Source organism: Osmerus mordax, chromosome 6 (genome assembly GCF_038355195.1).
Source record: "Osmerus mordax isolate fOsmMor3 chromosome 6, fOsmMor3.pri, whole genome shotgun sequence".
In the NCBI taxonomy this organism is placed as follows: domain Eukaryota; kingdom Metazoa; phylum Chordata; class Actinopteri; order Osmeriformes; family Osmeridae; genus Osmerus; species Osmerus mordax.
Window position 1 is genome coordinate 7,810,749 of NC_090055.1, and position 27,794 is coordinate 7,838,542.

Consider the following 27,794-nt stretch of genomic DNA (forward strand, 5'->3'; position numbering starts at 1 on the left):
GGTGAAGTCTGCCTGGGCTGGAGATCAGGAAACCTCCGTACCACCTGTCTGGCCTTGATGGACCATCTCAGCCTGTAGCTAGGTATACTGTCCAATAAGCTCGCCTGACTGACATCACTAGGGATTTCACTTTTTCGAAAAGGTCTTGGACGATATAGATCCGTTACATCTTGACAAGACGACCCAAACGAGAACCGTCCGCGTACCTGCTTCGGAGCCGGCCGTTGCCGCGGTGACCACACTCCTGCGCCCGCTGGCGTTGTCCTGGTTGCTGTGGTTACTCTCGCTGTCGCTCTCCGTCTCGGCGGCTGCGAGCAGGTCCAGCTCCATGTCGCTCCCTTCAGGGGGTGAGGGAGAGGAGGAGGAGAGAAGCTTTAAAACACCGGCCCCTTACTGACAGAGGGGTTCGCGTCCAAAATGGCCGACCGTGTTAACGGCAGACTCGATCCTCCGGGCCTCTCTCACCGTCTTCGTCGTGCTCGTCGTGCTGCCCCTCCGCCTCTGCGTTCTCCTCCCCCTGCTCCTCCTGGTCGTCGTGGTGATCCTCCTCCCCCGCCACCCCTTCGACCACCTCCACCTGACAGACACACAGACACACGGGTGACCCATAGCTCTGGGAGGAAGAGGAGAGAGAGAGGTGAGGAAGAAGCTTCTGGATAGAAGTCCTGGGTAAAAGGTCCAGGTGTGGCGTCTGACAGGAAGATAAGCTGAAAAGCAGCAGGATGGTTCCGGAAGGTTCCGGCCGAGGCTGCTCACCTCCTCCACGTCTGCGGACACAATGTCGTCCTGCTCCTCGTCCCGCCCCCTGGCCGGCTGGGATTGGCTGCTGCGGCGGGGCTGAGGGTTTCTGATGATGTAGGAAGATGCTGTCTGACTAGAACTGAGACACACACACACATACACACGCAAACTATCAATCGCAGAAACTAAAAAACATCAAAAGTATGTGAGCCAAAGTTCCTTTCATACAACTGAGCTACAGGGCAGCGTCCAGGCGTCTTGAGAGTAACCCACGACGACAAGCGAGCAACGCCACACTCACTTGCTGGACTGGTCCGGGGAGGGCCGGGGGGGCAGGGGCTCCACGGAGAAGAGCTCCTCGCTGCCCTGCACGGCGTCGATGCTGGTGCTGGCCAGGGTGAAGGGGGCGGTGGGCCGGGCCACGCCCATGCGCACGGGCACGATCAGAGACTCGGCCACGTTGCAGAGCTCCTCCACGGCGTAGGGCAGCAGGGCCTGGAACACACGCCGGCACTTCCCAATGGGCTGGGGGATGAAGTTACTGCAGAGAGAGGGAGGGAGAGAGAAGGAAAGAGAGAGAGAGAAAGGGAGAGAGAGAAAGAAAGACAGAGAGAGAAAGGGAGAGAGAAAGACAAAAAGAGAAGGAAAAAAGGAAAGAATGGAAAGAAAGAGAGAGAAAGAGAAAGAGAGAGAAAGAGAGAGAAAGAGGGAAAAAAGGAAAGAAAGAAGGAAAGAAAGGGAGAGAGAAAGAGAAAAAGAGAGAAAGAGAGAGGGAAAAAAGGAAAGAAAGAAGGAAAGAAAGAGAGAAAGGGAGAGAGAGAAAGAGAAAAAGACAGAGAGAGAAAGAGAGAAGGAAAGAAAGGGAAGAAAGAGAGAGAGAACGCCACACACACACAGGGTGGGGTCAGTCACGGTACAGATGAACAACAGGTCAGCTGTAGGCTGAGGGGGAAAAAAAACGGACTCAAACGCGAGTTAGTACTTTTTCTTTTTGGACGAGGCCATCTCCACGCTGAGGATGACGAAGACCCGGGCCACGGAGCGCAGGAACCTGCGGGTGACCACGATGGCCTCATCCCTGCGTCCGGCCGTGTACTTGTTCTGCAGCTCCTTCACCAGGGTCCCCAGCAGGGTGTCTATGAACTGGGGCACAGGAAGAGGGGAAGGTAGAGGAGAGGAGGGAGAGGAGAGAGACTTCACACACCTGGAAAAATGGCCCTATTACAATTTGGTTTCAGAAATCTTTTGGTGTCCATGTGTTGGGATCCACATAGGATGACGTCTGATTAGTAAAAGTGAATGTGCATGATTTCCGACTCGGGGTTCGGGTCCCGTCTGTCTGTGCGAGTGTGTGTGTGTTGGGGGGGGCGGGGCGAGGCAGCCCTACTTACGGTGATGTCAGGGGCACACTTGACAATGAGGCAGTGTGTGAAGCAGTCCAGACGGATGGTGCCGCTCTGCTGGTTCAGGTACACCTGCTCCTCTGGCAGGAGGTGGGCAGTCCTGCTGCTGGCACTCAGACTGAGGGGGGGGGGGGGGGGGGCGGTAAACAGGCGAGAGAAGGGAGGAGAGGGAGAGAGAGGCGAGTTGAAAACGTATGACGACTCCACAGGTACATGATACTGTGGGAAAGCGAGTGGCCCCTCCCCCTCTGTGCATTCAGCCTATGACGCCACAGAAAGGTTTCCGGGACAGGCAGAATTCAGCCCAGCTCCAGGAAGCGTTCCATGCGTCTCGAGTGAGATGGTTCCTGGTACAACCTGCATGGCTGCGTCTTGGTGCCAAGAGAGGGGCAAGCAAAAGGCCTTTCCACTGAAAGCGGGGATCGATCTCTTATATCGCTTCGGATTTTAAATGGGGAGAGGATTTGCTTTCCGACATCCTCACGATCCTGCTCAGTTAAGAAGCCCTGGCGGCCATCTTGTCTACTCACGGGTCTTTGTTCTCCTGGGAGCCAAACATGATCATGGACTTGAGGGCGTTCCAGTCCTGCAGAACCCTCTCCAGGGCCAGCTGGGCGAAGCGGGGAGGTTCCAGGTCATGGTCGGGCATGTCAGAGTCTGGGGGAGGGAGGGAGAGAGAGGGAGTTCCAAAAATATTAGAAAACAACAGAGAGAGAAGCAGAGATAGAGAAAAGGAGAGAGAGAGAAACAGAAGGGGGAGAGAGAGAAAGAGAGAAAGCAAGAGCAATAGAGAAAGAGGAGAAACAGAGAGAAAAGTAGAAAGAGGAGAAACAGAGAAAAGTAGAGAGAGAAACAGAGAAAGGGAGAAAGGGGAGAGGGAGAAAGCAAGAGAGATAGAAACAGAGAGAGAGAGAGAGACAGTGTGGAGGGGGTAGGAAAGTGAGAAACAAGAAAAAGGAGGCCAGAGAGAAGAGAGCCAGATGCCTGTTGTCACTACGTGCGCTGGGTCCAGGTGCAGGAAAGTGGAACTCAATCGCATTTGCATTCTTGTGTGCTCCACATGACACCAACCCCCTGAATAGGAGCCTGTAACATCAGCCAGCATCCATGCAGGGTCTGGCTACCCCAGGGCTCTGAGCAGTGACATGACCCCCCCACTGTGGGGCAGAGGTGTTGCTGCACCCACCTTCGGCATTGGCTGCCTTGCGGTTCCGGTCCTCTCTGATTCGCGGAGGCCGGTACTGGCAGTGTTCCACACTCTGCCTAGCAACAGTCTGGACCAGGAAGAGGAGGATGTGCTCCCCCCTATGGATAGAGACGGAGAGCAAAAGAGAGTCACTTAAGCTGCCAACAAACAAACAAAAAAAGACTTGCGTCATGTGGATGAAGCCAGGTCAGCTGACAATCAACAGAACACAGAAGAGTGTGTCTGGGTTGTGTGTGTGTGTGTGGGGACCCACCTGCTGTTGGGCGTGGTGACCAGGTTGGTGGTGGTGAGGAGCCGGTAGAGCAGGTCCAGGCGGGCAGCCTTCTGGCCAGCGATCAGGGTCTTACACTTACACTTCTCCCAGCAGTCACAGTAGGCTGTGGGGGAGGTCCTCTTCAGCCTGAGGGGGAGACAGGAATTAGGGTGGTGGAGGATACATGGAACCATACACAGTATAAACACTAGGGGTGGGGGGGGGGAAATCTATTCACATTTGAATCGCGATTCAGTCTTCTAGCGCTTCTCATCGATTCAGAAATGTAAAAAAAAAAAAAGCAATAAATTGTTAATCGATTTTTAATCGATTTGTGACCCCAAGAATCGTTTCGAATCGTGAGGTACCAAAAGATTCCCACCCCTGATAAACACATAATATCCATTTAATTATTGCCATCCTTCCCACACAATGAAAACAAGATTCCAGTTGGCATCTGGGTAGAAGCGTACAGCCACCGTGACTGCTACAAAACCTGGAGACCAGCCACTGCAGACGGCAGCAGTAAGCTGGGCTGTCTCCATGGCGACCAGTGAGGTACTTACTTGCAGTCGTGTCCCTTGTGACAGACCCTGGCACACTCTGTACAGCAGCACAGGGACTCCAGCAAGCCGCAGGTCCGGCACTCAAAGATGTCCTGCACACACGCACGCACACCCACACACACAGAGAGAAAGAGAGAGGAGAGAGAGGGGGAAGGGGGCGTGAGGGTGTGAATAAATCACAGGTCTTATGATGCTTGCAGACCTAACCCTCTTAGGCTTGAGCCTGTGCCTGCTGTGGTGTGAAAAACACACACACACACACCAAAACACAACACATCAGGAGGGAAAACCTCCATGTGGGCAAATGTCTTTTGGCAGGTTGTCAAAAAGTATCAAAATCAACCACATCTGCCCAGCATCTACTGAGGGCTGACTGGCCCCCCACACGCACGCACACACGCGCGCGCACACACACGCGCGCGCGGCTCGGACCTGGTTGATGTGCTCGGCGCCGGTCCAGGTGAAGCTGCAGGTGTCGTTGCAGCAGAGGACGTAGAGAGGAGAGTCGTCCGGGTTGGTCCCAGAGGGGCAGATCATCTCCATAAACACAGAGTCTGCATCCTCCTTCTCCAGTATGCCAGGGTCACCCACTACACACACACACACACACGCACACAGTGAGGAGGGAAGAGGCGCGGAGCACACACACACACGACGACGCATGCCCTCTTGATGTGGAGCACAGAGAGCAGACGAGTAAGTGTGAGCTGTTTTGCAGTGTGGCGTGCGCGTCCTACCCTTGGCCATCTTTTGTGCCGCCTCCAAAACCGTGATGGCGGCAGGGTATGCCCTCCCGCTGACCGCCAGCATGAAGGGGGTCATTCCACGGGCATCCCTGTCAGAAACACAACACACTTCAGACAGAGTGCGGGGGGGGGGGGGGGGGGGGGAGAGAACACAACACCATCCGTCTGCAAAACAACACCGAAAAAAAACTGCTTCTGGGGCCAGAGGGAGGTAAGGGTTCAGTTTGAAAACACCTCCTTTCTCAGTCTCCTGTGCAGACTGGCCGACAGACCCGTTAGAAGAGCCCCCCCCTGTTTTGCTACTCCGACAATGTTGGAACGGAAAATAACTGCCTCCGAGAGTTACCGCAGAGAGACCAAACAAGAAGTCCCAGAGCCGCACTGTCCACATGCAGTGCTGCACTTGCGCTTTAAGAACACTCCTACAGAGCAGTTTTTGTTAAGGAAATGAGTCAGGAAATGACAGGACTTTTGGAGTTTAGGAAAGAGAGAGAGAGGGTGAGTCTCGTACTTGGCGGAGAGCAGCTGGCGGAGGTGTGGCCTCAGGACCACGCTGTCACACATCAGCTTGAGGATGAGGTGGGCGTTGGCCTTGCGGTCCTTAGACTCCACCACAGACGGCTCCGAGGACGGGCCTGGGGGCGGGGCCAACAGTCAACATCACACATCCAAGGACATTTACAGAGGGGGGATTTCTCAGCTCTGAGCTAAGCAGTTCCAAGATTGGAGGTTAAGGTGAAAAGAGTGTGTGAGAGCCTGTGTGTGTGTGTGTGTGAGACCTGGTATGGTGGAGGTGCTGGGTCCTAGGCTGGTCCCGGTGGAGGCAGTGGTGAGGGAGCCCACAGCTGGGGCCAGGATGAAGTCAATGTCACCATCTGCCAGGAAAAATCCGGAACAAGCCACGGTTAGACACAGGTTGCACACTAAGCTGCATTTGCATGTAGCTGCGCTCCGAGCCAGGCTTCCTAAGGTACGGTCTTACTGTAACCGATGCCTCCCTGACAGGGGCACGGAATAATAATAACAACACAAATGGCTTCCAGTGTGTGTGGTGCATCATGGTCTGTGTGTACCTGGGTCCATAGGAGGGGGGTCAGGCACCCAGCTGGGCGGGGCTATGGGCGGAGACACGGGGTCCTGGTGGTCGCTGGACGAGGGCCCAGACTCGTGGCGTCCGAGTCCTGCGGCTCTCAGAGAACGCCTCATCATCTCTCTGAGACGTAGACTGGACGCACCACACACACACACACACACAGACAAGGGGTTATGATAAACAAGAAGAAGAACTTCAGTTAAATCCAGATGTGTTGAGTGAGACGACCAGGCTGTCCTCAGAGGAGCGGGCTTGCTTTACCCTCTGCTGCTGGAGGAGCCTGTGCGGTTCCCAGAGCTGTTGCTGGAGACCACGGAGATGGCGTTGGCGATGGCCTCCACGGCCGACAGGCGCTCCGCAAACGTGTTCCTCTCGGACCGTTCAGCTTCTGGAACACAGCCAGACCCAGTTATACGGAGGGAGGGAATGAGGGAGGGAATGAGGGAGGGAATGAGGGAAAGAGGGAGGGAAAGAGGGAGGGAGGGAGGGAAAGAGGGAGGACAAACAAACAGAAAAGTCCCAAAGCCATCGGTCAGTCCCGTATCACGCGATCCTTTGGCGACTTCCAAGGCGTGGCTCCCGGCGACAGGCGGCCCCGGCCGGGCCCTGGAGCACTTACCTTCCTCTTCCTTGGTCTCCTTGTTGCTGACGGGGAAACAGACGGAGACGCAGGCGTGGAGGACGTTGCGGTTGCCGTCGCAGCGGTGCCCCAGCAGGGCGCCCAGGGCCTGGCCCCCCTGGTCCAGCAGGAAGGCCTGCTCCAGGTTGACCAGGTACTGGCGGCAGGCCTCGTAGTCGCAGCGCAGCACGTGCTGCATCAGCGTCTGCTTCTGGAAGGCACGCGGCCGGGGAGGACAGCGTCAGCACACACAGCACTGACCACACTCTCTGGTTACATACACAGCACCGGTAGTGCTTGCTTCGCTACGTTCGAGTTATTTCATCAAAGTGATGATATGATTATAGCACAGTGTAAAATGCCTGTTAAGGACACGTACACAGGCGGTGCCTGTTGCATGGTTGAACGTCACCCCCCCCCACATCAAACGGGCTTTACCTCGACCGCCATGATGATGATAGCAGCCTTCTTCTTGATGGTGGAGTTGGAGGGCAGGTTGGCCAAGGAGTGCACGCCCATGCCCAGGCTGGCGATGGGCGGAAGGTCCAGCCAATCGGGGTCTCGGATCCCGCCCATGCAGTCTTTGGCCATTGGGTAAATGGTGCCGTTGCCATCCCTCAGGATGATGGGAGACTCCTGGGGGGGGGGGGGGGGGGGCGAGAAGAATCCAGGTCAAACAAGCCGCACGAGGAAGGAATACAGGCCAGGTACAAATATAGGAAGCCGTCCGTCTCTGCCAGTGAACCAACACGTAAACACACGAGGAATGAATGTCCCGTGCAGGAGGTTCGAACACTCGTCTGGCACTGTGTTCATGTGTACAGCGGTGTCCGGTCTCTCTGGACGCTGGCCTCACCTGGCCCGCGGTGAACACGGCCACGTTGCGCTCGCTCTGCCCCAGGAAGGCCAGGTTACTGGTGGGGAAGTTGTTCTCCTGCTCCGCCTTGCCGGTGGCCAGGTCAAAGATGCAATACCGCACCCAGTTCCCCGTCTTCAACACGGCATGGACTCCTGCACGGGGGGGTGGGGGGGGGGGGAGATTAGAGCAACATACACACCCAGACACTATTCAGACCGACTGACCGGAACGGTGCCAGTACCGCGCAGGACCGCGCAGGTGTACCTTTGGAGTCGACATTCACAGCCAGGATCTCGGCTTTCTCTGGGATGCAGAGTTTTTTCGGGGTGCGCTGAAAGCAATCGGGAACTTTAGGCGTGCCGCCTGTTTTAACAACCTGTTGGAGGAGGGACAGAACGCAGACCTCAGATCCCTGACATAAAAAAACATGGATGTAACCAGGCGTAGCTGTGTGTAACCAGGTATAACCAGGCGTAGCTGTGTGTAACCAGGTATAACCAGGCGTAGCTGTGTGTAACCAGGTATAACCAGGCGTAGCTGTGTGTAACCAGGTATAACCAGGTGCAGCTGTGTGTAACCAGGTATAACCAGGCGTAGCTGTGTGTAACCAGGTATAACCAGGCGCAGCTGTGTGTAACCAGGTATAACCAGGCGCAGCTGTGTGTAACCAGGTATAACCAGGCGTAGCTGTGTGTAACCAGGTATAACCAGGCGCAGCTGTGTGTAACCAGGTATAACCAGGCGCAGCTGTGTGTAACCAGGTATAACCAGGCGTAGCTGTGTGTAACCAGGTATAACCAGGCGTAGCTGTGTGTAACCAGGTATAACCAGGCGTAGCTGTGTGTAACCAGGTATAACCAGGCGCAGCTGTGTGTAACCAGGTATAACCAGGCGCAGCTGTGTGTAACCAGGTATAACCAGGCGTAGCTGTGTGTAACCAGGTGTAGCTGTGTGTAACCAGGTATAACCAGGCGTAGCTGTGTGTAACCAGGTATAACCAGGCGTAGCTGTGTGTAACCAGGTATAACCAGGCGTAGCTGTGTGTCTGCAGGTGTACCTGTAACTCGTCTATTCTGAGGAGCCTGCAGTCCTGCAGCAGAGAGGACGGGTCTGAGTCGGCGGGAACGACGCTCTGGCTGCTCACGCTGCTCGACGTCCCGGGAAACTTCACAGCAACATATGCCCCATCCACCTTCAGCACCTTGGGTTAGAAGGAAAAACTGTTGAAAATGAAGGGCATCGCGAAGGTGCATCACACAGAGAGAGAGAGAGAGAGAGAGAGAGAGACAGAGAGAGAGACAGAGAAAACATCAGCTGTTAAAGAGTTAGACTGCATACATGCCAACTGTTTTCCAACCGAGACAGTACTGCAGTTTGATTCTGCTTACGACAGCAGCTGCACCGGACCTGAGACTGAAACGCTAACTAACCAGAAATACATTTGTCTCAGGACATATGCCTGAACGAGTGCTTCTATATTTGATACTCTATTCGTAATAATAAAATACCAAAACTCTAGTGTCACAAAATGTTAGGTACGTTACAACAACTTCACACAGTCCTCAAAACAATTAGGCTCTCCTCCCCCGCCTCCCCACAGAAGGGGGGGGGGGGGGGGGGTGAGGGTGGCACCTGTTGTCCTCTGCCGCACCCACCTTTCCCACGGGGACGTTCTTGACATCCTCCACGAACACCACCTCCTTGAGGGGCCACTGCTCCTCGTTCACCTTCTCTTCCTCTTTGGGAGCGGGGGTGGAGCGCCTCCGCTCTGCAGCACAGCACACACACACATTAGCGACACACACACACACACGTAGGACACAGCAGGACTGACTCCAATCAACCAGGCTCACACACTCATCAATACCCCCATAAAACGCAAACATGTTCCAAGTGAGCCCAATATCCATGCCAACATATCTTTATTTATTGCTAAACCATATTGCACTTAAAACTTATCTTTGAGCCTATGGTGTAGGAATAACATTTAGGAGATGGCTAATGTCAGGCTTCCTGTAGACCAGCTGTGCCATCTGTTTGATGAAACAAACAAGAGGACCCCAGAGACTAGAGGTGGTGAGGGGGGGGGCACGTACTGTAGGGCAGCGAGGCACTGCTAGCAATGGAGGACGTGTCACTGCAGGTGGAGGCTGGGGAGGGAGGGGGCCCCATCTCCGTCTTCACCAGCTCAGGCTTGTTGCTCTCCGTCCTGGGGGGGGAGGGGAGGAGGGGAAGGGGGTGTTAATGAATGTGAAACGGGCTGGCTAATGGCCAAGTGCAACAGCTGCATGTGATAGGCAGCATGAACAAAGGAGAATTTCGTCCGTGTCAAAGACAAGTCCACAGACGGCAGTTTCACAGGTTAGAGAGTGGCAATCCAGTTTGGTTGACACGGTCTAAAATCAGACCCTGACAGATAGCTCTCTCTCGTGTCAAACCCAGTCAGGAAGCAGGCCATGGGTCCGGACCGGGCTAGCATCAAGGTCATCGCGGATGACGTAAGCGCGCTGGGGTGAGGAGACACTCACTTGATCTCCTGGGTCTTGGTGGTCTTGTCCATGTTCTTGAGGCTCTCGGGGGAGCGCAGCTGGAATCGGCAGCTGTCGTTCATGTTCCAGACCGACTCCAGCAGGACGCCCACCTTGGGGATGCCCGCGTTGACAGAGAAGGCCACGGCGCCCGCGTGGTACAGGGGGTTGTTCCTCAGGCACACCTGGGAGAGACACCAGAAGCATTTCAATCGACCTGTCAATCCAATCTGCTATGCTGATGGTTAAAAACAAATACTGGATACATATTGGTTTGTGGCTGCCCGTGATCATGTAGAACCGCAGCACCAAACCTAATCCCTGCTGCCAGACCTTAAGAACTGCAGTGCCCAGACCCTCACCTGAGTGCCCACTGTGATGTTGGGGATTGAGGAAATGCCTGCGCTGGACTTTGGCTTCTTGTTTTTGGCTCGAGCCTTCTCCAGCATCTTCTTCCTCTGACTGAAAGGCACGACACCCCTGCAGGAAACAAGAGAGCGTTAAAACCAAAAAGAACAGAACACTTATTATCGGAACATTATAACCCAGGACTGTCACTCAACAGGCAAGCACCCATGTTTGGGTTTGTGTTAGTTGAGCACTTAAAATATGAGGGAGAACAGGGAGTTGGTGTTTGACTTTGACAACTTCCTCCTTGGAGCTAAAGGGTTTTCAAGTTTGCGTGATTGGAAAAAGTCTTTGAAGTCCTTGTAAGAAAATGTGAACGCTGAATATCAGGAGTGGGATCAACTGTGTAATTACATTCCAATCTTTCAAGAGATACAGCTTTACGTCAAAAGATAAAAGCTGATTATCCCTCAGAACATTCATTTCACAGCAGCCGAACCACCAGAAGCTCGGCACCCGAGAACACACAGTGACAACCTCTTCACCATCCCTACCCTGACACTACCACAGTCGGAATCACAGCCGTACGCTGCTGGTTCGAGGCTTGGGTGGGGCCGTCTCTGTCCTTCCAGACAGGGAGAACTCACCACCAGTAGAGGCTGCTGTCCAGCTGGACGCAGCTGTAGAGGGCGCAGCAGTGCAGGGACACGATGCGCTCCCCCTGCAGCTCCGGGAAGGTCTGGGCGCTGTGCTCCAGCTTGGAGGCCACCGTCATCAGGGTGTCATCCACCCAGGTGGCCACCTGCTCAGACACACCCCGAACAATTAGACATTTAGCCCGCCAGAACAGGATATGGGAACTGCTTGTGCTAAAGGCTGGACGGTTCTAGACAATACATTCTGCGCCCTCTCTTTAGGATTTATGACGTCGTCGGTAGGTGGAGCAGTGCCGTTACCTTGTTGGTTTCCGTGGCCACGGTGGCTCTGATGCTGTTGGCCGACAGCAGGGTGATTTTCTCATTGGCCAGCGCCAGGAAGGACACACGGGGGTGGTGGATAGAGGGGTTCTGATTGGAAGAGGGCATCCTCACATTACATGACGCACTCTACGTACAGAAACGTATCAGACTGCCGTGTCCGTTATGAGGCAGGTCCAAATCAGTGTTGCAGTTCACCTGTGCGTTTCTGTACGGTTCAGGTTCGCTCCACTTCCACTGGTAGAGCTCCCCTTTAGAGCTGACCGCCACCAGCTCGGAGAACAAGGCCCCGATGCTCACAAACTTCACTCCGTCCTAAGGAGAGACAACCAGAGGCACAGAGGCGTCAGTCAGCCCTGGACACCTCCTGGAACGGAAGCTTCTGGAAAAACACCTGAGAGAGCGCTCGGACGAGGGAAAGAATCTAGAAAAGCTCTTTTCATCGGCGGTCACAGCGACCTCGGTTCACCTTCCGCGTGTGCACAAAATGAATAGGGGGGCGTTCCGTGTATACACCAGTACCTCCACACCCATAACACCCCCTACCTATACAGACCATCCCCAGGAAGAAGAAGAAGAAAAAAAAACAACAAGCCCCAGCTCCACGGAGCTCCCACCTTGTCAGGCCACCACTGCAGGTCCTCCCCCAGGGAGACAGGACTCTGCACGGGGATGCTTTTCTTGTCCAGGCTGGGCTCCCCCTCCCGGCTGGTGGAGCCTCGCTCGGTGTCGAACGAGGCCCCGTCCAGCCAGCGCCGCTCGCGCAGCCTCAGGACGGACTCGCGCTCGCGCAGCAGCTCAGAGTCGCGCTCTAAGGGGAGAAGGAGAACTGGTATGCAATGGGGTCACACCAGTGGAATAAAAGTAAGCCACTCTCTGGGAAAGACCCGTCACAATGCATTATCAGAGAGAGAGAGAAAGAGAGAGACTTTAAATTGATTCAACGTCGAGAAGGCCATTTGCGGCCTGGTAATTTGACAGCACGCTCGCTCACATGTTATGATGTGAGGTGAAGGGGGTGGGGAGGGGGGCAGAGAGAGACATGCAGGTTTAAAGTGGGGGTGGTAGTGCTAGGCTGCAGGGGTGCGGCTGGTAATGCTAGGCCGCAGGGGTGGGGGTGGGGGGTCGGCTATACAGCACAGCTTGGCGGGCCTTTCTCAGAGTGCTCACTACAAGGACTAGACCCACAGAGCACGGCTCAACAGATAGCTCTACTTCCCCCGCCCAACTCGACTCCCATCCACAAGCAGCAGGGCCTCCTGCGATGAGAAAAGTTACCTCGCGAGGATCCCAGGCGTGAGAGGGAGGAGCGCCGGAAGGAGGGGTAGCCGAAGTAGCTGATGTCCTCGGAGAACATGGCGTCGGCGTCTATGATGACGCTGGGGTGGGCTGAGTGGATGTCAGCGTCCAGCAGAGACATCAGGTCTTCTGCAGGTCCCACGGGTCGGGGAGAAGAGGAACGGGTCACCATCTTGCCAATGAAAACCTCTCAAACTGTGTGAGAGACGCTGCCTAGCCACCATCTTGATTCGGTTTCTATTGATTGACTGACTAAGAAGGCAATACTGTGGTCTACTTCCAAGCTGCATGGGAAAGGAGGTCAGGCGAGCATCCCTAACCCCCCCGGGTAGGACTACTCACCCCCTCCAGTCAGGTAGGACTACTAACCCCCTCCAGTCAGGTAGGACTACTAACCCCCTCCAGTCAGGTAGGACTACTAACCCCCTCCAGTCAGGTAGGACTACTAACCTCCTCCAGTCAGGTAGGACTACTAACCCCCTCCAGTCAGGTAGGACTACTAACCCCCTCCAGTCAGGTAGGACTACTAACCTCCTCCAGTCAGGTAGGACTACTAACCTCCTCCAGTCAGGTAGGACTACTACCCTCCTCCAGTCAGGTAGGACTACTAACCTCCTCCAGTCAGGTAGGACTACTAACCTCCTCCAGTCAGGTAGGACTACTACCCTCCTCCAGTCAGGTAAGACTACTAACCTCCTCCAGTCAGGTAAGACTACTAACCTCCTCCAGTCAGGTAGGACTACTAACCCCCTCCAGTCAGGTAGGACTACTACCCTCCTCCAGTCAGGTAGGACTACTAACCTCCTCCAGTCAGGTAGGACTACTAACCCCCTCCAGTCAGGTAGGACTACTAACCTCCTCCAGTCAGGTAGGACTACTAACCTCCTCCAGTCAGGTAAGACTACTAACCCCCTCCAGTCAGGTAGGACTACTACCCTCCTCCAGTCAGGTAGGACTACTAACCTCCTCCAGTCAGGTAGGACTACTAACCTCCTCCAGTCAGGTAGGACTACTAACCTCCTCCAGTCAGGTAGGAATACTAACCTCCAGGAAGGTAGGACTACTAACCCCCTCCAGTCAGGTAGGACTACTAACCTCCTCCAGTCAGGTAGGACTACTAACCTCCTCCAGTCAGGTAGGAATACTAACCTCCAGGAAGGTAGGACTACTAACCTCTAGGCAGGTAAGACTACTAACCTCCAGGCAAGTAGGACTCGCTGGCCGTGTCATCTCCGTCATCTCCATCCTCGTCGTCGCGGCTCAGTAGGTTGTTGACGGCGAGGTTGACGTCAAGGTTGGTGCGCTGCAGCTCTCGGATGATCACGCTCCGAGACTTCCCCTGGAGCACGACCTGGGCCTGGGGGAGGGACGCATGCATGAGCACCTGAGCACTCCAACAGGCAACTGAACAGTGGTGTCCAGTTCTTTGCCTCATTCCATTAGGCTCTTACAATTCCCACAATGTTTCCCCTCCCCCACAATGGTACAATCAATGGACACTGAAATAAAGATTTAGAGCAGGTCAAAAAAATCCTATAAAAACATATCCTTCCTTTCCGTCCTTGAGATAAGCTCGTCGGGCACGAGTAATTGATTGGCCGTTTTAGCACATACGGTGGTATCAAATGTGAGGCGTGTGGTCCTGTGTGTGTTACCTGGGAGATGAGTTCCTCGGGGATGACGGAGGCGGGGATGACGGGCTGCGGCTGGCTGCCCAGGAGGCCGGAGCCCCTGTCCCTCCCGGTCCGGATCACCCTGGTCTGTCTGCGCGAGTCCCGGGCAGCAGTGGAGGACCGCCCCGACGAGCCGCCCCCTCCTCCTCCTCCCCCTCCACCGCTCCCTCCTCCTCCTCCTCCGCCTCCTCCTCCACCGCCCCCTCCACCCCCTGCTCCGCTCCCTCCCCCTGCGCCTCCTCCACTGCCGCCACCTCCTCCTCCGCCTCCACCTCCTCCGTTGACTCCGGAGCTCCAGCGACTCCTGTTTCAGGGCAGCACAAGGCCGTGATCAGGGGAGAAGTGACAGCACAGCAGACAGCACACAGGACACTGACAGAGCAGCAGGGGGAGAGCCGGGAGACAGCTGGATGAGACCGAGTACAGCTTCTGGGAAGTCTCCCAGCATCATTCAACTAAATAGAGGAAGCAGTAGTCTGGTACCAGAAAGGCCTGCATTTAATTTCCTCTATGGCTCGAAATTGGTCATATTTTGGCCTGGAGTTTTATTGGATCAGCAAACGGACTACAAAGACCTTGGAAAATCGAAATGTTCCGAGTACAGGGCTCAATAAGAGGTGTGTTACATTAGCCCCCGGAGACGAGCTGAGGGGCTGACGGCCTCAATTACCAGGAAAACTGAGGCGGTCAGGTCTGCATCACCTCAGGAGAAAAAAAACCTTCGGCCAAAACATGGCCGACGTTTCCAGCCATCGACACACAGAAGATGAATTCTCCTGCAGTGTCACAGAGAGCCACTAGTATGCACAAGAAGGCTGCCAGTTTGACGCCGACCCTGACAGAACTTACCCAAGGGTGTTGCCTGCCAGTCTGCCCAGTGTGTCAGAACCAGACAGGAACCAGGGCGGGTCACTAGTCCTGCCTGGCCTGGGGGTCCTTCCTGTCCCTGAACCACTGCTCAACTTTGAACTGGAAACAAAAGATGGGAGATCAGTTACAAACCTATGGGCCCACGGGGGACCTATTAGAAGGCGACCTGGAAACACCAGGTCTTGAGGCCCGTTTGGGCTTCTACTTATGCTTTGTTCGTTATGGGGTTTTTTTGGTTTTTGTTTTAAGATCCAAAACGGGAGGGTAATGGTGGAGGCTAGCATGGCAACACCCTTGGGAATCTGAATTGGCTGCAACTCATTCCTCCTTCAAGACTTTTCCTTTTTTAAAGGTTCTTGGGGTTTTTAGGGCTGCGACTGCTTTCTCCTATACAGTTAACATGGTTGGTACCGTCTATAACAAGTCTACTGGAGCACAAAAACACATCACAGATCATATGGCGCATTTAGGATGGTCCTGGCTTTTTTTCCACAGTGCCTGCTTAGTCCAGTCAGCTGTCTAACTGATTGAAGATCTGCAGTTCTCATTTCCCAAGGATACCCAGAAACCCACAATGATGCTGACTGCGAGGCTATTACCATCTGAAACCATCTCATTTTCTTTTTGAAAAGTTCAGCTTATTTCATCGTGCCAGGCAACAAAACATGTGCTCTGCAGAAAAGCTTAGACCGGTCACATTCTTCCACAGTTTGTCTCAGGGTGATTCTCATGCACGCTTAGCAACTAGAGAGGCCTAAAAAAAACTCTTAAATCACTGTTGGATCCTTCTCTGTTGGCAAGATGTATAGGGTATCAATGAAACTCACAGAATACATGGTCACAGCCAACGTAAAGCCTAGCAACAGCCAAAAGGCACTATTCCTCATTTAAATGAAAGGAGAAAAGGGAAACACTCGATTATCAATGCAACCGTCTCACTGAAACCATTTTACAGATAAGGCATCCCTTAAAGCCTTGTTGGTTTACCGGTTAATGGCCATGTGTTAATTGCAGTTTAAGAAGAATGAACTTAATTATCGGAAGGCAGTCTATCAACTTCATAGGAATACCTCTACAGTAGTGATGCATCTTAACACAACCGTATTAAAACCTATCGGATTGCCAGGCAAACACTGCCAGGATTCTAGAAGCACACATTGGGGACATGAGATCACTCAAGCTAGCAAATCCATGACAAGGGTTTGGCTCAATCTCAACTCGTTTGTTTTAAGCTGTAGATCTATGGATTTTTACCTAGTGAACATTTCTTAATGTTAATCATCTCTATGGATACGCATGTGCTATATTAGTTTGATGAGATTCCCTATCCCTCAATTATATTTCAGTTTGTCCTATGTTTCCGCAAAAAGTCTCAGAATTAGAGCTCTCACCCATCATTGCCATCTGGTTTGCTTAGCTCCAGTCTGTCAGGTTGGACTGCAAAGCTGATCCTGCAAACACGTCCATCCTGGAAAAGAAAAAACAAAGCTTCTTATCCACTTAATAACATAACAGCAACCTACTCTGCCAGGTCTGACACGGTGCAGGCAAGTTAACATCTAGGCTAATTAACTCAACAGAACAGCCATGTAGCTGAATCAATGAAGCCAGCTTTCCCTCACGTGCATTTGTCTCCAAGAACAAAACCTTTTCACAAGTGAACAGCACTTTCAGCTATAATTCTGTTGTTTATTGGTTCCATGGCAGCAACTAAAAGTGTACTCGATGCATAACTGATTGATGGTCCTGTACTAGTTATGTGGTGGTGATTATCTGGGTATGTCCTTCAATATACCTCTAATAGGAAGCCAGCATGACTTGGTCCAACCACACATTGTTTCAATGTGGCCTGCTCCAACAGACTGAGGTGTGGATGACTACACGGGAGAAAAGGGGAAAAAATTGCAGGAGAGAAAACATAAGAATACTGTATTCCAGCTCAAACAGACATCAAACCAAACCACACTGTATTGCATAACAACAAGAATGTTATTCTAACTCTGATTATGGCCTGACACTCATCCATCACATGGCCCTTGCTTTTTAGACTTCAGCAGTCACATTGCAGAACACACGCAACTTCTCAAGCCAAATTGTTCAAGTCGCCGAGCCGTCTTACCTGTTATAGTTATACTTGTTAAGTTTCTCTGAGACTTCGCGGAGCCTGTTGGGAGCCAAGAAAAGACGGTAAGTTGAAGGAGTTCATTTTCATTCGTGGTGTGAATCTGTGCCCTCTCTATCGTTTCAGAATTAATAAGACACCTTGGGATTCCATGCCCTTCCACAAGACATGAAATAGCCTGTCATGCACAATGCATGAGAGAGACATCTGTTTATTTTGCATATCACGCCATTAAGTCTAATTAGATTAAGTTAGTCGATTTGAAGAATGGTGTCTGCTGACATGGAAAACAGGGCATTGAGGCCGAATACATCAGTTGCAGCCGATCCACAGACATTTGCAGATCAATCCGGAAAATCAAATAGCATGGCCAGGTGTCTCCTGACATTTACCGATTAAATCAACAATTGAGCACGGGAAGAGATGTAATGGCACATTTGCTTTGTCCACCACTGACCAACAACCACTTCAATACTTGGTACAATATATCAAAATGTCTTATAGGAAATGCATTTGGACAGCATTGCCATTCCGACAGAGAAATGTGACCAGCAATTTACTCCAGGAATCTCATCTTGTAAACAAATGGGGCTGTCCTTTCTATTTTAGAGAAAGGTATTCCTCTGACAACTGTATGCTCCAAAAGGGGTAAGGAAAAGGGTAAGCAAGCTGAGGGGACTGCAACAGCACATGGTAGCCATAGCACCACATGCATGCAGAGCATGCCTGTGTTTCAAAAGAGGGAGCTAGGACTTAACCTAAAGAAGAATAACTGTCATTCTACATCACATTAGTTCATGTGAGTATTCACCCTTGTAGCCATGTACAGACCACCTCAGCCCTTTGTTTCTTTTAGGACGGTCGGGTGGAAAACATTTCTGCGTAGACGATGTAAGGCATAATGTCCAAGATTCAAGCCTCACATTTCCTCCCAAGGTCAAATTGAAATACACTTTATGACACTTCAGCCTATTTATCTGAAAAGTAGAACATCCCCTTAGTCAGTTTGATCTCAATGGATGATATAAATAGGTTTACTATAAATCACCTGCACTGACAAAATGCAGGTCACAATATCAGGAACATAACTGAACTGTTCCATGATGTTGTCCACGCAATGAATGCTGCCAGCTACCCCGCAAACAATACTATGTCATTACACATTCTTTCAGCTGTGACTTAAACTATGCAGTTAAACAACATATGTCTTGGCAGGTGTGTTTACAAAAACAGTTAACCACTTCACAGCCATTGCAAATTGTTTCAACAGAGCTACTGTAGCTTCACATTAACAAGGCTGGATCATTTATTGGCTATCTGGTAGATATATAGTCGATGACTAAATAAACGTTATGCTAACGTTTGTCTTCTACAAATAGCAATGAGGCAAAAACTCCACTTGCCGATAAGTGGCCAGACACTGAACAGCTAGCTAGCAAGTTGAGCTAGGCGTAGCTTGTCATTTACTTAGCCAGCCAGCTAACGTAGCTAGCAACAAAGTAGCCAGCTAACATTAGCTTCTAACCTAGCCCTTTTTAGCAGGCTAGCTAGCTAGCTGTCTTTATTGATAATCGATAACAAGCCTTCCACAAACATAACGTTAGTGTGACATAGACAAATATGTAAATGCTGATTTACAAACAACGTATAATTATTCCTAAAATAGGCTATTACTGATCATGTTCCCTCTCTTTTCACCCCATCCCCCAACCCGCATTGTCTGTCTCAACTTTGACTATCAGCCAATCATTTCAGCAGAGTGAACGAACGGCTTACTAGCTTGCTAACGGTATGCTAACAACCGGGACTAGCTAGCTTGTATAGTCAACGTCTATGGGATTGATGGCTAGCGAGATAAGCTACACAACCTACAATACCTGGCATACTAGCTAGCATAGCATAGCGATATCAAGGCAGCAGTGTTTGTTCATTATGCCGGGCCTAGCTTCAAATCCGTGGGGGTCGTCACATATTTTAACGAATGACACGGAGATGACAATTTTTACATAACTGCAAAACATACAGATAGTCGCCATGAACCACACCCTACACATACATATTGATTTAAACGCTTTTCCCCCGCCCGTAACAAATACCTGTCATTGAGCTGATCCTCGGTCCCGGGCAACGGGTGAACCACGAAGTGTATAGATGTCATGGGTTCAATCTAAATTCACACACAAATGTGTGAAGTGTGGGGGAAATGTTATTTTCTCAACCCTTGTTAATATCAGGATTCATAGAAATCTTTTATGTCGAAAAATCCCGAGCTTAGATCCACAGCCTCTTCACCCACATGCCGCCATCTTAACTCTACCAAGCTTCTTCTTTCTGTGTTGATTAGTGCACATGTAACCTCTCTGCTGGTTGGACCTTGAACAGAAACAGAGACTATGTTATACTGAATTGGATTGGCTTTGAGAAGAAAGGCAATAAAAGACAATTTTATACAATGTAGCAGAAATACAGAATGTATGACATTGATCCATCATATCACAATGAACCAGCTGTACTGTTACATGACTGTATGAGTGTAAAATATTCTGAATAGGTACAAGTCAGTATTAGTAAGTACAGGAAAGCCCCCAATGTACTAAATTTCTCAAAGCATCATGCACCTATTTCAGCAGTCACATGATGTAATATTAGAAAACGGAAGTGTCTAACATGAAAATAGCTTAGACTTATTGACCTGATTTACATTTAGGCAACTCCAGAGCTTCCCCAACACTGAACTACAAACATTGTATTTAGTCTGACTTGTGTGTGTGTGTGTGTGTGTGTGTGTGTGTGTGTGTGTGTCTGTACGTGTGTGTGTGTGTGTGTCTGTTTTGTGTTGCATATTTTCAGTGACATCCCAACAGATGCAAGAATGCATGAAGGAACACTGCCAATAGGAGCAGAGGCTGGGTGAGATAATCTGCAATAACATGGGGGTTATTGAGGGATTTAGCAAACATATGACAACAGAAGCTTTCTAAGATAACCAAACTGGGTTACTAAATTACCGAATGTCCATGGACTAAGATGAATCCCTTCTTGAGAGTCATTAACTTTTCCTATATGGCACGAACAAACGTTAATTTAATGTCCCACAAACTGCTTATGGACTGTAGTTATGATATGTGCATAGGCATACATAGGCATGATACTGACACTGGAGAAACCATAGACATAGGGTGAAAGTCCAAAATGGATATCTCATATTTGTTCACTGGATGACTTCACCCTTTTAAAAGGAAGGTGGAAATGTATTTGCTCTATTCTTGGTGTCTATCTTATTTACCAGCAGATGGCAGAATTTCTCTTTAACCTTTCCATCAGAATCAGAATCAGATTTGTGGTTATTTGCCAAGTAAGTGTTCACAAACAAGGAATTTGCTGTGGTGGGCAGGTGCATACAGTTGTGGTGGACATACCATTCCATCGTGTTCTGGTCAATTTGACAACTTGGAAAAACCAAGTTTCACTGTATTTTTCATCCTGAAACTTGATGATATCGTCAACATTCAATAAAGGAGCACACACATTTAAGTTCTTATGTATAGACAGAATAGTACTTCCTACTGTATTTAACACCTAAACTCACACACACACACAAACACACACTGCAGTGCTCATCCTAAAATATCAACATGTTTGATTTGAGTTTCCTAAATGTATTCAAAACAGCCCCCCACTCCCCAGTCCCAACCTTCCTCTGCTGACTTTATGTGCTTTTTGAAGTAAAAACTGATTTGTCCCCTTATCAACTCTACAGTCTGTGCACACATGGAAATTGATAGTTTGAAAAATCTGATAATAGTTCCAGCTCTTAATGTGACTGTATGGAACTGTAACCATGGTGTCTCCTCCTGTCAGGTCCTGTCTGTAAGAACATGTTCAAAATAAGATAAAGGTGCTCAAAATAAATGTTGACTTGAATCCCAGGCATGTTAATTAGGTCTGTCGACAACCTAGGAATAAGAATAAGGAGTCTATGCCTGGCAGCATACAGGACCGTCCAAAATCTGACATTCAACTCTGAACAGTCCCGTTCTCACTGCCGTTCTGTCCACACTGCCCTAAATCAACATGAACTGTACTGTTGCCACCAAAGCTGCCTCGCTGATCTTCTTCACACTGACCTGCCTTACCAGGAATAGCTCCTTTTGGTTTTCACAGAGTAGAGGTATTGCAAAATGTTTCTGAAAAAAGATGAAAGCTTGCTATTGCTCACGCAACCTTGATGATCATCAATCAATGATTGATGATAATTTCCTTTACATTATTTCAATTCTACAGTGCCCCCAAAGTAACCTGACCTGAGGGCTAATAACGTTATTTTTTCTGAGCCCTGTCAAGATGTTGTTTCCTGCAATTTTGACTATTTAGCATATTAGGCTATTTAGGCTATTTAGATTGTGCTAGAGATTAATGAAAAAAGGTAATATCTTCTTATAAATCACAAGAGTAAGTGTCATAATAGTATCTGGAATAGCTTACAATGGACATGTCTGTCTCATCAGTTCTCATAGAAACAGAAATACTCAGGAAGCTATCTTCTATCCTGAGGTTGATGAACTCGGATCCGTGAGTCCATGGTTCCACTGCTAAATATAACCTCTTATCAATGTCTGGACAAATACGACCAAAGAAATCAGGTCAAATGACTTATTTTTAGATGATTCAAGGCCTCCAATGAGATAAATATGGACATGTAGGTGGAACAGAATAACCTAAACCCAGGGAATTGCTGTATAATTGTCCCAGGGTCACACATAGTCCTGAATATATTGTAGGTTATATAGCAGCTATACTAGGATGATGTGACAGAATACAATTCAAAGAGCAATGAACCTCACACTGTCATGACTTCAGTTTAACTGACACTTTACTTTACAATGAAGTTGGTTTGATGATGTGGTTTGATCACAACCTCCTTTACCTCTCATCAACCTGAATTCTAAAGGTAAAAAGGCAAAGGCCTCTTGTCATTGTGTGTAATAAGACAAAAGCAAAGATACACACAAAGGGAAGTCTATACAGTATAAACGACGCAATACACAATTTACAGTCTTGCACATACCAAGGCCTAAACCCACAACCCAGGCCTAGACCCACAAGCCTCAGCTAAATGTGACCCTCTACTACCATTACGCTGCACCAACACACAGGCATAGTTCACCACCACAGCACCAGCTCCTGTCACTCAGCCGCTGCACAGTAGAAGCCCTAGTTCTTGCTGGGATTCTCTGTAACACGATAAGGAGTGAGGCTTTAAAATACCCCATCTCAATGCTGGCCGTGGCATCTTTGAGACTGAGGGCAGGGCTGACCAGTTGAGTGTGGGGGTAGCTGAAATCTAATTCCGCCTCATGTGTTAATATAGGAAATGTGGGCTAGCACAACCCAGGAATCAGCCTCACCAGCACTGCTACACCCACCAGTCTGACAAGTCATCCAGGGGCAGAGAGCCTGCTGATAAGGGAACAGGGAAGGGAGAAAGGAGAGGCAGTGGCTAGATGGCATCTGAGAAAGTATGTCTCCTGAGACTGAGCCCAAGAAAACTGTAGTCCATTCCATCACAGTCACACTATCGTCCTAAGAACGCAATACATTCATTCAAAAGCTATTTCTAATGAGTTGTTACAGTCTTGTAACATGGCTGTGGTATGGCCTGTCAGATGGTGCTTGATAAGACACAACAGTCTTCATGTGTGCTACATTCAGTGTACCTGTACCATGTTATCAATGAAACACTGTGACCAGACTCAAACAGATGACATAAAGGACAGAATCCAAAGACAATCACGGTTTCAGTGATGAAATGCAATGTTTGGCCACTTTGGAACAAAAGTTGGACAGAGTTACTCAGGCCTAGAACTGCGTGTCTGTGTGTGTGTTTCCCCATTGTCCCTGACTACAGCCCTGCATTGTTCCCCACCTCAGCCCAGTAAAGGGCAGTCTAGACAGCTGCCACTTACCTAATCCATCCAGAGGAGGAGGCCCCTGGCCTGCCCCCATCCCCAGCCCGGACCCTCAGGCCCCTAGCCTGCGCTGAGACCCACCCCCAGCCCAGATCCCCTCGCCCAGACTCATCTCCTTCTGGGGGAGGGCAGCAGTCCAAACAACAGCCTGTTGGACAGAACCAGCGAGAACGACCGTAGGCTATACACACAGTCACAGACAGATAAACACATCTATTGTCTGTGGTAAGTTTGTGTTGTTTAGACTATCCTGATTTGTTTAAAACCCATTGTGTGCCACCCAGAGTTTTTTTTAAATAAATGTTATATTATTGCATGACTTAGACATTTTATTTGTGGATACTCCCCTCACTTCCACATTATTGTATATTATTACATTATCACACCCAAAACACTAATACAGCCATAACAAGTTTAAAAAACGTATTTAAAACAAATACAAATACAAGTAATCTGATGTCCAAGACCAGGGTCTAGAGAATCCACTTTGGTTATAAAAGCATCAGGACATGACAAGTCATTGGAGGCCATGGGTGAACAGGTTGGTCTGGGAATTTAACAGAGGGTTCAAGTGCCCCATCCTTGGAAGTCGTGTTCACGGTGCTGTATTCATACGCTGATGCTGTTGTGTACCACGCCGGTTCCACGATCCACATCAGCCTCTGATCACGCGCTCATTCTCCTCCCATTGGTTCGTGTCTTACACACCTTTATGTGCGATTGGCTGAAATTGGAGCCCTGCCCATCTTTACCCACCGCTTTTGAAATTATTTCTGAATGGAAGTAGAAATAGCAGAACGGGGGAATGTATTAGTAAAATCTACCACAAGACTTAAGTCCAAAAACACAGTCCATGAACACAGAAAACCTACATTAGAGGACGCTGATATTTCTTTTCGCGCCATTCACCCTGGAACAGAACATGTAAGTAAACTTTAACTCTATGTAACGTGCTCAAAGCCTAAAATGGGATTGGGAAGCTAGTGACATTAATTCATGGTATATGACTCATCTCATTTAACGTTAAAATGTTGATCAAATTCGGCGAGTCTATTGTAGTAAATCCATAATTTGGCTGTTGACTTGCTGACTCTCACGAACGCAGTAGGGGGAGTTGGAGTATTTGTTTAGGCAGCATACTAGTGTATCTGGGCCGAAAAAGTAGAGCAAAGGCCACGGAGCCGGAGGGCAGCCGCTCCTAGTCCACATTATCGTTCATGTTGCTTAATGACTCACTCTAGGAATCAATCCATAGCACCTAATTGTTGACAAAAAATACAGCTGTGTGTTGAACAGTTCAATATAGCATTTTTGTTATTTTGCATTTCAGAACTTAACGAGTTTACTTTAGGTCTCATCTCAATTCAGAATGTGACAGGCAGAGACATCAGATACATCTCTTTTACTTCAGAATTTGTCATGCTGAGACATTGCTACATTTGTATCACCAGGGAAGTTCATGGGGCCCGCTGCTGTGAGAGTATGGACCCTCAGGACAGTGCTGACCTTCAGGACAGTCCCATGGGCGTGGGGGACATGGTGGCAGTGGAAGCTCTGATGTTCATGAATAAGAACCGCTGGAAGACCAGGACCTCTAACCCAGTCCAGTTCCGCCCTCTGACCCCCACCTCAGACTTCTCTGAGGATGATTCTGTCTCTGCAGAGGTTCTCAGAAGGTCACCTATGGTAAATAGTAGACCTACATAACTGTCTCTATAGCTGCCTCAAACTCTTACTTTCATCTCCATAACAAATTGTAATATGACAATAGCATGGGAGATTTTGTAATAGCAATATACAGCACGTTATCATGAAATAAGTAGCGATTCTAAGTGTATGATTTGTCTCTGTTTTAGTGTATGACCCCACCATACAGCCCACCTGTGTATGAGGCCATCCACCCAGGCCCAGAGACCCCACAGGAACCGTCACCAGCCCCACCAGTGAGCCGGTGCCCCAGCACAGGGGCAGAGACCCCTCCCTGGCCCCAGCCCCAGACAGGCCCCCCTCCACGGTCCCAGGCTACCAGCGTGATCCGTCACACAGCCGACTCACAGCACCGTTCCTCCTGTCCTCTCGCTTTCCTAAACCACAGCCTGAGACAGCCCAGCTCCAACAGCCTCAGTAAAACCTACCCTGATAAGTGGAGGGGTAGAGACTGTATGGTGAACCCCAACAACACGCCTCCCGATTGGTCCTCTGGGGCTGATGCCCCACAGGTTCCACTTACTGTGATTCTACCAGGTTCTGCTGTCCAGTCCTATCAGCCCACAGCTGGGTCCACAGCCCCTGGGACCACGGCCAGGGCCTCTCCTCTGCCCGTTTACTGCCAGATACTCCCGACAGCTACCAACCCCCTTGTCACCACCACAGTCGTCCGCAAACCAGTGGTGTCCCCGGGCCCTCAATCCATGGTGTGCCCTCAGGTTTTCTTTATGGAGGGTCAAGCGACCAGCGGCCCCCTCATGCTCCTGGTTTCCCGGCCGGCAGGCCCGGTCCAGCTATGGTGACCCCAGGAGGCACCAGGCTGGCGGCCATCGCCCCTGCGCCAGGAGGGTTTGTCCCACTGGTCCATAGGGTCAAACTCCTGGTGAAGGATCCCCGTGTGCGGAGCCACGTCTGCCCACACTCTGACTGCAGCAAGACCTACTTCAAGAGCTCCCACCTCAAAGCACATATGCGGACTCACACAGGTAAAGCAATGATGAGGATGCATGGGAATTTAAACATGCGGGAGTTCAGTATAGGAATTTGAATATGTCAGAGTTGATTTGCCATATCTTTTGGCTCCTAGGATATCGGTATTTGCAAAGCAAGGGCAGGTTCAAGGACTTATTCAGGCTTGATGAATAAAGCAAGTGAATAACTAACATTTCATGTGCGCCTGTAGTGTTGTGTGTTCTGTAACTCCAGCTGTTGCTCCTGTGTGTCCTCAGGTGAGAAGCCTTTCAGGTGTAGGTGGGAGGGCTGCGACAGGCACTTTGCTCGGTCGGACGAACTTTCCCGGCACCGCCGGACACACACCGGGGAGAAACGTTTCGCCTGCCCCATGTGTCACAGCCGCTTCATGCGTAGCGATCACCTGGCCAAGCATGCCCGGCGACACCTAGCAACCAAGAGGATGGCCTGCTGGCCAATGGGAGTCAGTCACAGTGACGTCACCAAATTTCAGTTGCTCTCTCGCAGCGCTGAAGGACTTCCTGAGAACTGAAGAAACCGGCTTCCAGGATTTGAGATACAGGAGGTTGAAGGGTGGAGCTCAAAACGGGTCCAACCCCGTGTAAACATCTACATTTAGCAGTGAACAGTCTCCATATGGGGTGTATAATACTGTAATATGTGACCTGTGTGTCTGTCCAGCAGAGGGCCACACCAACAAGAAACGTATGTAGCATACACTGAACAACTCATTTATCTATAGTTGTGCCTTCATAGAGGCCAATAGCGTTGAAGAGGGAACAACAGCGGATTTTTCAAGCAATTGATTGTTATACCGTGTTACTCTCCGGAAGTTTAGAGAATGCCATTCTCAAGGACTGTGCATCCTTGAGAATATTTTTTGAGTTTGACCAAGGTATTTTCTTTCTTTTTTTTGGGGGGGGGGGGGGGGGACATACAGATTTGTATGTCTTTTTGTACAGTTGCAGTTTTTTTTTTTTTTATGCAGACCATTTGCACAATTTGTTCTTTTGTTACAAGGAAAATTAAAATGTCAAAAATGGATGGTTGTTGTGAATATTTCTTGTGTCCCTCTGTCTCCTCCTCCTCCTCTCACTCAGTTATGACAGCACCTGTGTCTGGGAGTTCAAGGCCAAGGAACAACGTGACGCAGTGTGCCAAGACTTCATTTCTTGTGCACGTAACAATTGTGCTTACTGTTACCCTTTGACAGGAGTAGAGACAGCAGACGGTTGTGCAAGTGTCTGTGGGGGACTGTGTGGTTCCAGTGTTGAGACACTGTAATCACATGCTACTATGGTGTTAAAGGCAACAGTGAAACCAGTCAGTCCTTCTTAGCTAAGCTATAACAGCTGTCACGTCAGGCTAACTCAAGCAGCCAGCGATTGACAGTGAAACTGTCCGACAGGCTTGTTGATTCTAAATATAGCAAAAGGCTCCTGAATGACACTTCCCATTTTTCACACTTTCTGACTTCTGCAGACTGTAAGTTCATATGAACTGAACCATTACCCAGCTCTGCCAACCCCATCTGTCTTATCTGCTCCCCACTGATGAGGGATTCCTCCTCAAAGAGAGTAAGGAAGGTTGGATTTAGTAGAGGGTCTGAACGTAGCCTTATAAGTGCCTTATCACTGTGTAACCCACTGAGCCCAATCCCCTTCCGGCTCTGATCACATTATCCAGGATGAGAAACTGCTGTCACCGTGTGGTTATGCAATGACAGCTCATCCCAATGAGAATTACTTTAAGGCCATGTGTAGAAAGATGCCAGCTCTGTGATGCTATTTCTGTACTTCGCATACAGTTTGAACATTGTTTTGAGAGAAGACTGTGTGGCAA

General features: G+C 50.0%; 2 protein-coding genes across 2 annotated transcripts in view; one reads left to right on the forward strand and one right to left on the reverse strand.

The window, feature by feature from the left end:
• The window catches only part of ubr5 (ubiquitin protein ligase E3 component n-recognin 5), a 28,406-nt gene extending 8,797 nt beyond the window's left edge, over positions 1 to 19,609 (reverse strand). The window contains exons 1-38 of the mRNA XM_067237278.1: positions 19,401 to 19,609; positions 17,302 to 17,346; positions 16,978 to 17,059; positions 16,574 to 16,650; positions 15,162 to 15,281; positions 14,513 to 14,616; positions 14,295 to 14,467; positions 13,837 to 13,996; positions 12,619 to 12,768; positions 11,958 to 12,169; positions 11,539 to 11,655; positions 11,320 to 11,430; positions 11,011 to 11,165; positions 10,378 to 10,495; positions 10,016 to 10,200; positions 9,584 to 9,696; positions 9,143 to 9,255; positions 8,545 to 8,688; positions 7,752 to 7,863; positions 7,485 to 7,639; positions 7,067 to 7,264; positions 6,629 to 6,839; positions 6,271 to 6,397; positions 5,990 to 6,141; positions 5,696 to 5,791; positions 5,428 to 5,551; positions 4,908 to 5,005; positions 4,603 to 4,760; positions 4,171 to 4,262; positions 3,605 to 3,751; positions 3,331 to 3,449; positions 2,675 to 2,801; positions 2,133 to 2,262; positions 1,724 to 1,884; positions 1,043 to 1,282; positions 757 to 880; positions 466 to 577; positions 207 to 338 (exon numbers count right to left, since the gene is read on the reverse strand). Of these exons, the coding sequence (XP_067093379.1) occupies positions 207 to 338; positions 466 to 577; positions 757 to 880; positions 1,043 to 1,282; positions 1,724 to 1,884; positions 2,133 to 2,262; positions 2,675 to 2,801; positions 3,331 to 3,449; positions 3,605 to 3,751; positions 4,171 to 4,262; positions 4,603 to 4,760; positions 4,908 to 5,005; positions 5,428 to 5,551; positions 5,696 to 5,791; positions 5,990 to 6,141; positions 6,271 to 6,397; positions 6,629 to 6,839; positions 7,067 to 7,264; positions 7,485 to 7,639; positions 7,752 to 7,863; positions 8,545 to 8,688; positions 9,143 to 9,255; positions 9,584 to 9,696; positions 10,016 to 10,200; positions 10,378 to 10,495; positions 11,011 to 11,165; positions 11,320 to 11,430; positions 11,539 to 11,655; positions 11,958 to 12,169; positions 12,619 to 12,768; positions 13,837 to 13,996; positions 14,295 to 14,467; positions 14,513 to 14,616; positions 15,162 to 15,281; positions 16,574 to 16,650; positions 16,978 to 17,059; positions 17,302 to 17,346; positions 19,401 to 19,462 (5,056 nt within the window). The 5' untranslated portion in view covers positions 19,463 to 19,609. The remainder of the gene's footprint in view (positions 1 to 206; positions 339 to 465; positions 578 to 756; positions 881 to 1,042; positions 1,283 to 1,723; positions 1,885 to 2,132; positions 2,263 to 2,674; positions 2,802 to 3,330; positions 3,450 to 3,604; positions 3,752 to 4,170; positions 4,263 to 4,602; positions 4,761 to 4,907; positions 5,006 to 5,427; positions 5,552 to 5,695; positions 5,792 to 5,989; positions 6,142 to 6,270; positions 6,398 to 6,628; positions 6,840 to 7,066; positions 7,265 to 7,484; positions 7,640 to 7,751; positions 7,864 to 8,544; positions 8,689 to 9,142; positions 9,256 to 9,583; positions 9,697 to 10,015; positions 10,201 to 10,377; positions 10,496 to 11,010; positions 11,166 to 11,319; positions 11,431 to 11,538; positions 11,656 to 11,957; positions 12,170 to 12,618; positions 12,769 to 13,836; positions 13,997 to 14,294; positions 14,468 to 14,512; positions 14,617 to 15,161; positions 15,282 to 16,573; positions 16,651 to 16,977; positions 17,060 to 17,301; positions 17,347 to 19,400) is intronic.
• Positions 19,610 to 24,041: 4,432 nt separating this feature from the next.
• Positions 24,042 to 26,979, forward strand: LOC136944298 (Krueppel-like factor 10). The gene is given in 5 exon segments (XM_067238008.1): positions 24,042 to 24,197; positions 24,725 to 24,959; positions 25,130 to 25,766; positions 25,769 to 25,966; positions 26,210 to 26,979. Coding segments are annotated over 5 exon segments (1,347 nt in total). The 5' UTR covers positions 24,042 to 24,195; the 3' UTR covers positions 26,485 to 26,979.
• The last annotated feature ends 815 nt before the right edge of the window (positions 26,980 to 27,794 follow it).